Consider the following 12,936-nt stretch of genomic DNA (forward strand, 5'->3'; position numbering starts at 1 on the left):
ACATTCAGTCCTCTGAGGAATTTCATGAAGGCCATTGAAAAGTCACATATTACAGGGATTTACTCATAGTTGTAAATAGGAAGGGATGAATATGCTTTTATTTTGAAGGTCTTCTGTTTTTAAAATTATTTCTTTAACACACACTTTATTTCCTGACGTTTATGCCAAATGTTAGAGAACCAGTTCTTGTTCTTGCTGATGGCTTTGTGTGAGCATATCTAGCATTTCCAGTATGATATATTAAGCACATTTACTTACTTCTGAGGGACAAATTCCACTGAATGTTAAATCCTGAAATTTAAGCATCCTGCCGCTATACAACTGTACGTGGAACAAAACCAAAGATTTCAGAACTACAAAATCACACATATGAAATTACACTGCAAAAAAAAAAGTGCTGTTTTTACAGGAAAACGCTGGCAGCTGGGGTTACCAGGGACTTCCTGTAAAAAATACAGCAGCACAGTATGTCGCTTTACATATGCAATATGTAAATTGATTTACAGTGAATGAAACTCACATTAAAACTGTTAAATCTACAGAAAAAAGAAGTTAATTTCACAAATTGATGTTATATATAAATAGACTATTTCCTGTATCTTTTACAAATAATAAATGCTTATTGTGGATCCATAAATTGTAAAATTAACAGGAAAATATCGAACAAAAAACCAATTTAAAATGGTAGAACAACGGTGAAACTGTGCATAATATACATAAAAATCTATTATGTTGTATTTTTATGTTTTAATGTAAATTTTTAACCATACACCAGCAAATTTATTACTGCTAAGCCTACACCCAAACATGCAAAAATACATCTTGAGAAAACACAAGAGAGGAAAATTTCACTTTTGGGAAATTTATTTTGCAGCCAGGTTAGCCAAATGACAGCAATTGGATGCATTTTTTCCAACTAACAATATGCAGGGCACACAGCAACTACACAATTCAATCAAAATATAAGCTATAAAAGCTGTGGAACATTCCTGCAAAGCAAGAACCATGTTCATGAAACAAGCATTTGTTAGACCCTCTACCAGAAAAAGTTAAATAACCTGTTAAGACTTTAAAACAAAAATCACATTATGATCATTTTTGGCACAATCACCATGCAACGCAACACGCACCCTGCTGTCACCACAACCATGACCTTGGTCAGAAAACACATCCGAAAACCACGTGGTGAAACAAAACTACGCTGCAGTAGCAGCATGTTTTTTTTTTTTTTATAAAGAACATTCCTTCAAAGCAAGAAAATCTTCATGAATTGGCTTCATGCATTCGACCAGTAAAAGGTTTCAGTACACATTGTGGAACACAATTAACAAAGTAAAACTAAGAGTCCACAGAGAGTCAAGATTTAGGCTTGGCGCCACTCGTGGTCGGCGAGATCCTGAATCAGGGTGAGGACTCGAGGGTTCACACTGAGACGACGCTTTGAGTTTTTGTTCTCTACTTTGGTTCCTTTTTCTGGGTTTATGGAGAAGAAACACCTGTAGAATAAAATCATAAAAGTTTATTAAGCATTTTATAATTGATCAGTTAAAATACAAGTACAAAGTAAGTAGAAATTAAGTATATACACATATATACACAGTCATGGCCAAACTGCAACAACAATTGGTTTCACCACGTTCAAGACAAAGTATAACCAAAATGCTGTGGGGAATTGAACAATGCATGGTCAAAAGTATTGGCACCCTTCACAAGTGTCTTTTGCAGTGATATACCACACTAGCATTTTTAAAATCCAAAGCAAAGGTTATAGGTAGTCAGACGTCAGCTAACCTTTGGTCTAGCCCTGAGTCTCGGCCAGACTTGGACCCGGATTCAGACTGATATTTTATTAAAACAAACAAACAAACACACACACTGAATCTGGCTCCAAACCCGACCGAGACTCAGAGCCAGACCTGGACTCCAACCACAACAAAGCGAGACTCCAGATCACAGAGTCTCAGTTATGAGAAATAACAAAGCCATATTTGCTCACCTCTGAAGAAACTCTAGAGTGGAAGCCAGCTCAGATGGATAATGGATGTTAAAATTGTAGTAGCTCCCGAACATGAGGCACAGTGCAGAAATGAAGGAGGATATGTTTGTGCTGACGAGGTTCCGATCAATACTCAGCATGTATCTTCTTGACGAATAGCAGGACTGTCCTGTGAACAAATTATTTAACAGGGTATATCAATAAGCACGGCAGTCACATGACATTCTATAAAAAGTGCACTTAAAAAAAAAAAGAGAGAGAGAGCTATGAAACAGACTTACCACACACAATAATAGTGGGTGTCAGAGGCACTTGCTCCAGTTGTACCTCATCTGCCAGACATGTATCTTCAACACAGAAAAGCATGGACTCCTCCTTCTCTTCAAAGTAGCTGAGCAGAAGCAGGACCATCTCTTTCACATCATCTGAGCAGCCACCCTGCGGTCCCCGCATCCTCTGAAGCCTTGCATAAGTCTGAAGGAACGCCTTGCTTTTGCTGACAGCAACTGTGGTCATGTAGTCCAGAAGCCTTTTCCCCTTCAAATCCAAATTTCGTGTGAATGTCTCTTTGAGGTCAATCCCAGTAAGTTCCTTGAAGTGGACAGACATGCCAAGTTCATCAAACCAAAACGGCCACTCCTCTCTAAGGCATTTGATACTTTTCCCCTGATTGACATGCTGACGTTGTGTGTAATAAGTGGACTTCATTAGACTTTTTACCTCATCTGGATTGGCATCAGCTTGCTGGAACATCACCTTGAGTTTTTCCATCTTTTGCTGTTGGCTCTCTGGAGTTTCTTCAAGAGGCAGAAATTCTACATTCCATTTAATGCACCCGTATGTATCCTGCATTGCTGCTCTTTCTTCCAAAGGGATCTCGTCTGTGTGGTCTGAGTCAGTCTGATGTTTTCTTTTTCTTATTTTGGGTGTTGAAGTGCGCCTTACATTTTCAATTCTGTTCTGCAACTGTTTGACAAGGGAAAGGTAGCCTGCGCCAACAATATCACCCTCTATTACATCTTGCAGAGAATTGGGATATTTTGCCACCATTTTTTTTGCAACGTCAACTGAATGTTTTCTACCTACATGAGGGCATTTTTCCATCATCTCAGTCACAACAATCCGGACCATTTGCCTTCTCAGTTTTGGGCAAGGCCTTTTCCCCCTCTCCAGAAAATGCACCACTTCTGCAGGAAGTTTACTCCATGGAATTTCAAAGTTGTCATCCCAATGTGTGTCACATCCTGGGCTGCTGGAGGAGGTCGACGATAGACTTTGGGGTGAAACAGAGAGCAATGACAGCGACTGGGTGGATGAGGCTTCCACAGATGACAGTGAGCTGTTCTCTGGAGTTTGGTCTTTAAATTACAAAAAACAAAAATACAATTACGATTCACACTGTATGTCTGTCCATGACCATCTCTACTTTTTATTTTGAAGAGTTGTCTGTTGTTTTTACTTACATTTCTGTTTCCAAGCAGAAAGAAGCTTTCTTGCTTGTACAGGTCTTAATACTGTCATCAAATCTGCCTCCGTTACGAAGAGTAGATCATCACTTGTCTCAACTCCAATGGACTGCAAGTGCTCTTCCAGGATGCTTTTGTTCACCGCTTGAAGTTCTGGTAGGACTTCCGTGATGGCGACATCTAGGAAGGTTCGCTCTGAGTCACTCATACTTGCACTGAAGAAGAAATGCCACCTCCAAACAAAATAGAAAATCACATACAGTTCATACACTTAATGGAGCAGGGTATGGATCAGGTAACACTTATATTAATGTTAAACTATTTACAGTGAGAAGTGAGCTATTAGTTGGACATTATTTTGCCACAATACTGTGCTTTAGTGGAATGACTCGGTATCCTTCAAGAATGTATGATACCAAAGGATAGAAATCAGGCAGGTCATTAATGTTGATACACTGTAACCCAAGACTGTCCTTTGTCACAGAATACAGATGGTATTCTGAGAGGAAGATGCCTTTGTGGATATCCATTAGAACATACACAGATGTGTCATTTTGAATCAAGATGAGTAGAAGTTCACCAAACTCCATACACTCGTCATTTCTGTACACGAGAAACTGTCCCTTTTTATATGCAGTGCCCTTGTACTGAATGTCTGTGGTAACTGTGGTATTGCTTTCTGAAAAAGCTAACTCCCTGACTGCATGCTGAATAGTGTGACTGTAGAGGTTGGGATAAAACACACAGCTCTCCTTCACTTGCAGCAGTTCACGGCATTCTTGCCCAGCTAAAAGATAAGCCTGATACATCTGATGACGTGTTGACAAAGTTTGACAAATATTTTTGAAGCTCTTCAAGTGTCTGGCACATCTTTTAAAGTAACTGTGTTTACATTCAAACCTAAGCGTCCATAACCTCATCAATGGACCAAATTTCAACAACAGTGCTGAATAATGGCGCAAATAGTGGTGCTTGGGTTTAAGTTGAATTCCAGGAAACAACATCTTTCTCATCTCCAAATATTCTTGGATCAAGATGTCAGCAAATGCTATCTGGGACAAGGAAATGCTCTGAGCACAAATAAGATCCACAATGTCTTTCAACTGGAGAGCTAACTGCCATACTTCATCCTCAGGGTTTTGTACTTTGTCACCAATCAAAACTGGCAGCAATCTCAAAAGGTTCCAGTTTTGAACGGCTTGCCCTGATAATTTGGATCCGTCAGGTTTGACAGTACATGGCTTTGTAAGTGCTTCGGATCCTTTATATTTAAACTGTTTAATGCGTCTGTTTAAAAGGGAGTATGTGAACCATTTTTTATTTTTTATAATGTTCTTCAGGTACAGTGCTAGATCATATGACAACTCCTTCAAAGAGGTCATGACCCAGACAAGGTGGGAGACCAGGCTGGGATACGTGAAAAGACTGAAGGGTATTGAAGATTGAGTTTACCTTTATTCCTCTGACGTCTTGGATAGTTTCAGACTGGAGATCAGCAACAGCCGCGTCATATGTCTCTGGAGTGCGTGGAGGACCACAGGCATTCGGATCAGCATAAAACTCACTTCGTGTTACTTCACAGTACCTGCAAAAATATTGAGAGCAGCTAAAGTTTTCTGTAAACCCTCCTATGCAATGAGAACCCAAGTTGTCCCCAGCAATACAGTAAAGACCCCCTTTTACTGTTTCTCCATCTACATCTATTCCATCTGTCTCCAAGGATTTCAGATCTGCCAACAACTCTGAAAGAACTTTGGTCATTCCAAAACGCTTGAAGTCATTCTCAACACACAACAAGACTAAAAACATATTATCTGTATTTGAACGCAAATGAATGGGTAAATTTGCTAATGACAGATAGACTGCAAGAAGTTTGTGCGTCTTTTTAGCAGAACCCAGGGGATTCACCACCTCAAATGAATCTTGGTACAAAATCAGTTTGAGGCTTTCAGGGTTTTCATTAAAGAACTGGTGACATTTGAAATTTTTTCCATCATATAAATCCTTAAAAATCTCTACATCAGGACCCCCAAACTGTTGTGACTGTGTATCCCTCCATAACTGTGACTCTAAAAAGCTCTTCAGAGTTTCTCCCACTGGTATGTAGTAAGCAAATTTTTCTGTCATGTTTTCATCCATTCCCAATGGCACCTTCTTGGGTTCTGTGTATTTAAACATTTTCTTGAATGTTTGATTTCTGGTGTGTGTTGTTCCTAGTTGTCCCTGATGGCAAGCAGAGAACAAATCTGACTCTTTAATGCAGTCACAGATTTTAGTGACTGCTTCATCTGATAGGTTCATTTCATTTTTTAGTAAACAACTTACCTTATTTATTTTGTAGGCTTGACCCAATTCGTGCACATTCTGCATTTCCTCAGCAATAGTCTGTATAGTAGAGGCAGGAATTAGCAGCTGTCCTTGCAGTTTAAGGTAAAACAGACACATGTTTCTGAGATAAGACTGACTATCGTTCTCTGGCATATCACTGGCTGAACTAGCAGATGGCATGGCTTCATGTGTGTTTTCCGAATGTTCTGTACTGTCATTTAGGGGCTGAGGTTGAGATTCCTTGTACATGTCATCAATACCATCTGGGGAACATGCTTTATGCTTCCTACACATGTGAGAAGTAAATGATGACTTTTTTGTAAACACATGCTTACAAACACTTACTGGACATGACACAGACCTGCCCTCTGCAATATGATCATTTAAGTGAGACACTAGCTCTTTCACTGTTTGAAAATGGCGGGCACATAATGAAACCGCACATTTTAAATCTGCAACAAGAGCTTTAGGAGCAGCTTGAAGTGCAGGTGCATTGTGCACACGATAAAAATGCCCCTTGAAAGCAGAGTACGTGGTGAATGTTTGACTGCAATTGGCGCCAACACATTTAAAAAGACAACAAGGCTCATTCTTATGCACTCTGCAATGTAGTACATAGCCTCTTAATGTGACCAATACCTTTTTACAAAAGACGCAGATGATCATTTTTAGTACTTCAAATGTTTGCCCGTGCTTTTCAGCTGAACTAGCATGCTAGCGCTAGGTTATGGCGCATTGGTCTAAATATCAACTGGTGCTTTTATCTCGAAAAAAAGTCGCCAAGATATAAAACTTACCGTGCAAACTTTCTGACGAACAAACTCAGATCCTCAAAAAACCACTTGAAATCGTATGTTTGTAATTTGTCCTACAAACTTAGTTGCTAAAAGTTCGACGTTTTCTGCTCCCGTCTTCTCTCTCCACTCAGCAAATGGTGCTGCTGGCTCGTTAGCGATAGTCATGAACTAGGCGCTCTTCTCCTCCCGCCCTCACGTCATTATCCAATCAGAGACGAGCTTCAGATGCACATTCAAAATTAGGCGCGCTAAGTGCAACAGAGAGTAGCCTACAGTAGCTTACAGCTCCGTGGAGAAGAGTAACCATAGAAATAATGAGACATTGCTAACCTAACCCAAAACAGTAGTCTAGTCTAAGTATCACATTGCAATTAAAAGAAACATAAAGAATCCAAGCATTATGACTGAACAGAAGCATTGCTTAAATAATTTAAATAATAATAATTTCTTATAGGTTACTCTACAATAGGCTGCAAATAGCCCGAATGATTTTTTTTTTTTAAACATAATGTAAACAATTTTAATTGTATATTTTTATATAACCTATAAATAGAGAGGCAACCTCTCAGGTTCACAATGACATCTTCTGTGAAAACATTTTTATTAGTCCTATCCCTGAATTTGCATCATTTCATGAATCATGTTAAAAGTAGGCCCAGTATATCCATGCAGTTGTAAAGTGACTTACATATAATTCTTGTATTTTTAAAAACAACTGACTAAAACTATAATTTTTACAATATTTGCATGTCAAATTAACATAATTGTTTTGTTATGAGTATTAAGGTATTTCAATGTTTTTATTCAAAGTATTTGTAGCTTTAACCAAAAAAATTGATTATAATCACAGATTGATGTTGTAAATATAACAAAAACATTATATTTAATAGTTTACAAAAGTCCACTGTGACTGAAGCAGGAAAATTGTGTTTTTGAGTTTACTATACTTTTCTGTAGGGATTTTACATGGTTTTTATGTCAAATTCACTGCCATTTTTTACAGTGTATGTAGTAAGGAAAAAAGAGTGGTGCAGTGGTTAGCACCGGGCACCGAGGTGCTAGCCACTGCACCTGCGTTCGAGTCCACTGGCCTTTCCTTGTGGAGTTTGCATGTTCTCTCTGGGTACTCAGGCTTCCTGCAACATTCTAAAGACCTGCAGTTAGAGGGGTTAGGTTAATTGGTAAATCTAATTTGACCATATGTGGGAATGGTCGTCTGTTTTTCTGTTTTAGCCCTGTGATAAACTGGCGACCTGTCCAAGGTGTACCCTGCCTCTCTCCCTATGGTAGCTGCGATACGCTCTAGCCCTCCCCTGAATTGAATAAACTAAAGAGAATGCATGGATGGGCTTTAAATTTCTCAAAGTAGCCCTGTTTGATCTTGATGACAGATTTGCACACTGTTTGTATTATCCTAGCTTCATGAAGTTGTCACTCAGGATACTTTTCAGTGAACATCTGAGTCTTGTGTAAAGTTAAGATGTATTGCTAAGCTCTCCGCTGTCATGTCTGGGTCCCTTGGCATTTCAGCTATTCCTGCTGTTCCGTTTATTTGTGTCGTCTTCACACTGTCAAAGTCAATTCTGTCTTCATCAGTTTGTTCCAGCATTATTCTGTGATTATGACTTACACCACCCACCTCCTCACAATCTCTACCTTATCCTTGTTATTCAGAGAACTTTAGCCAAGCCTCCATCATCCATCTGCCCCTTACCAGCATCTAAAGTCCATGGATCTTACTTACGTCCGACCAGTGTTTTCAGAAACCACCTTTTGGTGTTTCAATGTAGCCCAGTCACCACAAGCTCACTAATTATACATTCGAATTGATCATTCCTTATTGAACTAAGGCATTGTTTTAGTCTTCTGGAAGAGAAGTGCATGAATCAGAAAGACATCACCAGTGCCACAAGCTTTGGCCAAGGAGCAATGAAACCACACACTTTGGTCTGATGAGTCAGATTTTGGTTCCAAATGGTGTGTTTTTCTAAGATGCAGGTAAGCTAAACTGGTCATACCTACATGTGTGGTTCCCACCATGAAGCACAGAGGAGGAGGTGTGATGTAGTGTGGGGGCTTTGATGGTGACAAAGACGCTCATTTAATGAGTTCAGCCAGCATATGCCACACATAACACTGAAATTATATTGTCTGCTTAGCAGAATCTGATTTATTATGTAACGGGGGGGACTTAAGTACTATATGACTGAAAATGAAAATGATCTCCAACCATTAAGCAGGAACTGATGTCTAGATTAAAGGAAAAGTGGTCAACTTGTGCCAATTGTATGTAGGAACACTGCAGGCACTCCAGGTGACCGCCTTAAAAAAGAGAAATGAACACAAAGGATCAGAAAACTTAAAACTGCACCGCAAAAGTGCATGATGAAGCTAATAATGACACTAAATTACATTTAAATACATTCAATTTATAATATTATGACTCATGGCATTTTGTTTTATTACCATTTGGAACAGCAACATGCAGAAGTCAAGTGAAATCAAGCCATATATGCTTTGCTACAAAAGCCCTTCTCTTTGAAATTCTAACACTTACGTTGGAAAATGAAGTAAAACTTTGAAAACTGCCAGTGCTTTTTGACAGTTGTTATTTTTACCTAAAAATGTTCCAGCAAGTGTCCAAATGCCTCCTGTTAGTTTCAGAAAGTAGTAAAATGTTTGATGTCACTTAAAAGTTGTAAAGAACTCTTCATCAGAATGATGCATCAATCTCGCAAAGCCACTCAACAATAGCAGGACAGCTTGGAACATCAGGGATAAATGAGAAGCTGACAGACAAAGTGTTACTCACTATATCTTATCCTAAAGAGTGTGTACGTTTTCTCCAAAATTGAAATGTCAATCATGTGATAGAAATTCAGAGACAGTCTTCCAAACTGATTGATCACACAGGTATGACAGGTATGACACAACGGGAACAAATCCTTTACTGTCAAACTGCAGTGACTCTTTTGGACGTGTTTTGGATCTGAACCAAAGTTCTTAACAGCTACTAACAAGTGAAGTGTTTCAAGGACCGCCAGTGGCTGCAACTTTCTTGAATTCATCACTGTGATTAAGGCTGCCAAGTGTTAGAGACACGGGGAAACTAATCTTATTTTGTCTCGCAAACTTAATAGCACCTTGTTGGCAAACTAATCAGGCATCTGTTGAATTTCATTGATCTCTGAAAACAATTGACTACTTCTTGGCTGGGAAAGAATACAGAGCACTCTGATACCTCCATCTTCTCCATCATGTCAATCATCTGCCTGATAAAACTCAAATATATCAAGACATTTTTTTTAAATGCAGAGCATGAGCGCACAGACTATTTAAAGGCAAAAACAGAAACAGAAAACAATGAATTCACTGTAGTTAATCATATTGTAAAGTGTCATGTGATAAAAACAAATGTGTCAAGTATCAAATCGCGTAATCAGTTAAAGTATGCTCTTTTATAATGTAAAGAAAGACAAGGGCTAATAGCACTGCACTGCATCAGGGTATTACTTCTTTTAATTAGCGCACTTAGCGATTAAACTTTAACAAACAACTAGAGGTGTTCATTACAAAAAACTAATTTCTCTTCTTCACCATTCCATTATAAACAACTATTAAAGTCTTCCTAATCAATTAAAAGTATCAGTGGCAGTATATTGTGAGTGCTCAACCTTTCATTGAATGGAGGTGAACTACAATTGTCGCTTCTGCAATTTCCCTGGCACTATTTAACAGTGTGTGTTTTAACAGCACTCTGAATACAAAGTGCTCATGCTTATACAACAGCACTCCTTATGTTGTTCTGGTCCCTTAAAGTGACCTCAAGAGTATGCGCTCCTTATTCTCGCCACTGAAAGGTTTTCATTATCTGAACTGTTACTTGAAGCTGAAGGAGGGCACTTTCTTCTGATTGTTTCTCTATTTCTTTCAGTGTGTGGACCTTGATAGTCTCTGTATGTGTCCAAAAAGGATTTTGCCTTTGCTTTTCAAATAATAATTCTTGGATGCAATTTCCTCACCCACAGCAATGATAAATCGGGTGCACTACATATTTATTTTAAACGTCCATTTCCAGCTACCTTAAAATCAATTTTGCACGAGGCCAAACATAACATTTGTGGTTGTCCTGCCTTTTGTCAGTTGTTACTTTGTTTTAACTCTTAGAAAGATGCAATTAAACCTTTCAGCATTTAAAGATGCTAGTGTCAATTTAAACTGCCATCATTATCAAAAGACTGGTATTCAGCATATCTATCAATTACATACAAAGGTGCAAAAAACATTATCTTTAACCATAACTGTCAATACCTTGCTGCTGATGATGGATAGATTGAACACCTCAAAAAGGGATTTATTTCTGTTAGAGTTACTCTATGAACCAGATCACTTTTTTATTGTTGTTTTTTTGTCTTTGCATACCGTATCTTTTCAACACACGGACATTTCCCATGACCTTTTTCAAATGCCCCCATGACATGTAACAAATCAAATGTGTCATATATATATAGAAGAATAATCTGGTAACATTTTTTGCAACGCTTGCCTGTAGGGCAAAACAAGACTCTCTTCTGCTGCCTTGGTTATGCTCACCAGGCTAGCCAGAAAGCCAGACGGCTGTGAAATTAGTTGCCCTAATGATGAGTCACTTAGTTTGCTTACTACTGCTAGCAAAGCATAGTGTGTGGCACTTTATGGAAACACACTTTTTAAATCCTGTCATATAAAGAGCAAATCACAGCTTCTCCACAGATGCTCAGGTTTCCAATGATTGGTCATTTAAATTAGAACTGGAAATAAGTCCTGATCAGATTTATGTCACACAAGGTTTTCAAAATATTACTGCCTTCATCAGCATTCTGGAGTAGTAGAGACAACAACCTTGTTGTTAAAGATGGATGGATAAAGATAGCTAATGTTAGCAAACTATCTAAGTAAGTAATATTAGCAAGCTTTTTCTTGGAATTTCTTCTCCTTCACATCCCAAGCACCACAATAATTAATGCAACCGGGTTAAAATGAGCATTTGAATTTAAAAGTTGCACTCTATTGCTGAAGCCAGCATGCTTCAAAAAGAATAACTCTGAAGGTGAATGGTCCCCTTTTCGTATTCTTCAAAGCTTTATGAAGAATACAAAATACAAAACAGCTAAGCAATGCTAAGCGAGTTGCTGATTCAAAGAAAAATCAGTGTATTCAGCACAAACTACAGGCAACAATGGCAACCTGTTAGTGACAAAAGCAATCACATGAAGGGTTTTGGTGCAGAGGTGTATATGTATTTAAGCCCAGTTCCACCTAATGAGAGCACACAACCTCCTGTAGTCAGTCACCGGTATCAGTTTTCCCTACTAACCAATGGTTACCAGGGAGTCACTGACTGGTCCCTGGGCTTGCATGACTGGGGTGTTAGCGGTCAATATAATGGTGACTGCCAGTAAAAACATGTGACTGATCGGGGAGGTCACCAAGCAGTTTCTAGGGATTTGTGACTGACACTTTCATGAACCAATCTAATGGTGTTTTCCATGGTAGTCACATGACTTAAAACTGTGATTTAGCTCACTGACTGATAAATAGAAGTATGCATCAGCACAGGCAATGGCTTCAGTCAAGCCTACAAACATTGCACTTGTTCAGTTGCTTGTGTGTCCATGTGTTGGAGGAATGACAACAGACAGGTTTTTCCCCCATGTCACACAGAGGCACGTGTTTTACATGAATGATTATGATTTCTTCTTACGTCACGGTAAAGACCCATACGTGATTTATTCTTCAAAATCTTACAAGTGCGTTACTAGAAAAAAACACATTTGCATTTGAAAATTAACAGTGTTTTCGATCAGCATCTGTAAATGGGTCCTTCATTTACCTATGAACCTGCACATTTGGCACATGTTGAATGTTAATTTAACAGACAAGGTAATGAATTCAATTAGCACACTTTATTAAAGATGGTACAATCTCTTTCTTGCCGGTATGAATCATAGTAAAGACATTAAGATAGATGGGGTCTCAAGAGAAGCCGAAAGAAGATGAAAGATTCTGGTTAGCAGTATATAAAAATTTAGCTCACATGACTCAGTGTGCTCCTCTTGAGAAACTGGTTATGAATGTTAATGTCTGTGTGAGAGAACAAAATATTGCTAGTCTGTGAGGATTACTGAAAGAGGTGAATTTTTTATGAAAACACTTTCAGATTGCTCTAGAGACAAAAGCGACGTGATCTGCAATCAATAAAACCACCACACTTGCTTCTACAATGCACCCTTTTTAGGCATTTTGGAGTGTCATTGAAATTTGACAACTAGTGAAGTGTTATGAATAGGCCTAAGGGAAACTTTGGTTT

At 38.6% G+C, this 12,936-nt stretch overlaps 1 protein-coding gene across 3 annotated transcripts; it reads right to left on the reverse strand.

The window, feature by feature from the left end:
- Positions 1-846: 846 nt before the first annotated feature.
- Positions 847-6,805, reverse strand: LOC120433453. 3 transcript variants are annotated; one of them, XM_039599689.1, is made up of 8 exons: positions 6,588-6,805; positions 5,788-5,847; positions 4,915-5,047; positions 3,460-3,695; positions 2,717-3,354; positions 2,278-2,587; positions 1,997-2,165; positions 847-1,496 (listed from the first exon to the last, which is right to left on the reverse strand). In XM_039599689.1, the coding sequence occupies exons 4-8, from the start codon at positions 3,668-3,670 to the stop codon at positions 1,364-1,366; spliced, it is 1,461 nt and encodes a 486-aa protein (XP_039455623.1). In that variant the 5' UTR covers positions 3,671-3,695; positions 4,915-5,047; positions 5,788-5,847; positions 6,588-6,805; the 3' UTR covers positions 847-1,363. The 3 variants fall into 3 exon arrangements, with proteins under 3 accessions (XP_039455623.1, XP_039455622.1, XP_039455624.1); XM_039599688.1 differs by having other exon boundaries at positions 2,278-3,354; XM_039599690.1 differs by lacking the exon at positions 1,997-2,165 and having other exon boundaries at positions 1,471-1,496; positions 2,278-3,354.
- Between the last annotated feature and the right edge of the window lie 6,131 nt (positions 6,806-12,936).

This window comes from Oreochromis aureus, linkage group 16, assembly GCF_013358895.1.
Source record: "Oreochromis aureus strain Israel breed Guangdong linkage group 16, ZZ_aureus, whole genome shotgun sequence".
Classification (NCBI taxonomy): Eukaryota; Metazoa; Chordata; class Actinopteri; order Cichliformes; family Cichlidae; genus Oreochromis; species Oreochromis aureus.

Excerpts from the sequence above, each read along its gene's own strand:
- LOC120433453 (XM_039599688.1), bottom strand. The coding sequence starts at position 3,670 with ATGAGTGACTCAGAGCGAACCTTCCTAGATGTCGCCATCACGGAAGTC. Across the intron at positions 3,355-3,459 it reads TTCTGCTTGGAAACAGAAAT|ACCAAACTCCAGAGAACAGC; the intron begins GTAAGTAAAAAC and ends TGTAATTTAAAG. Across the intron at positions 2,166-2,277 it reads ACCCACTATTATTGTGTGTG|GACAGTCCTGCTATTCGTCA; the intron begins GTAAGTCTGTTT and ends ATTTGTTCACAG.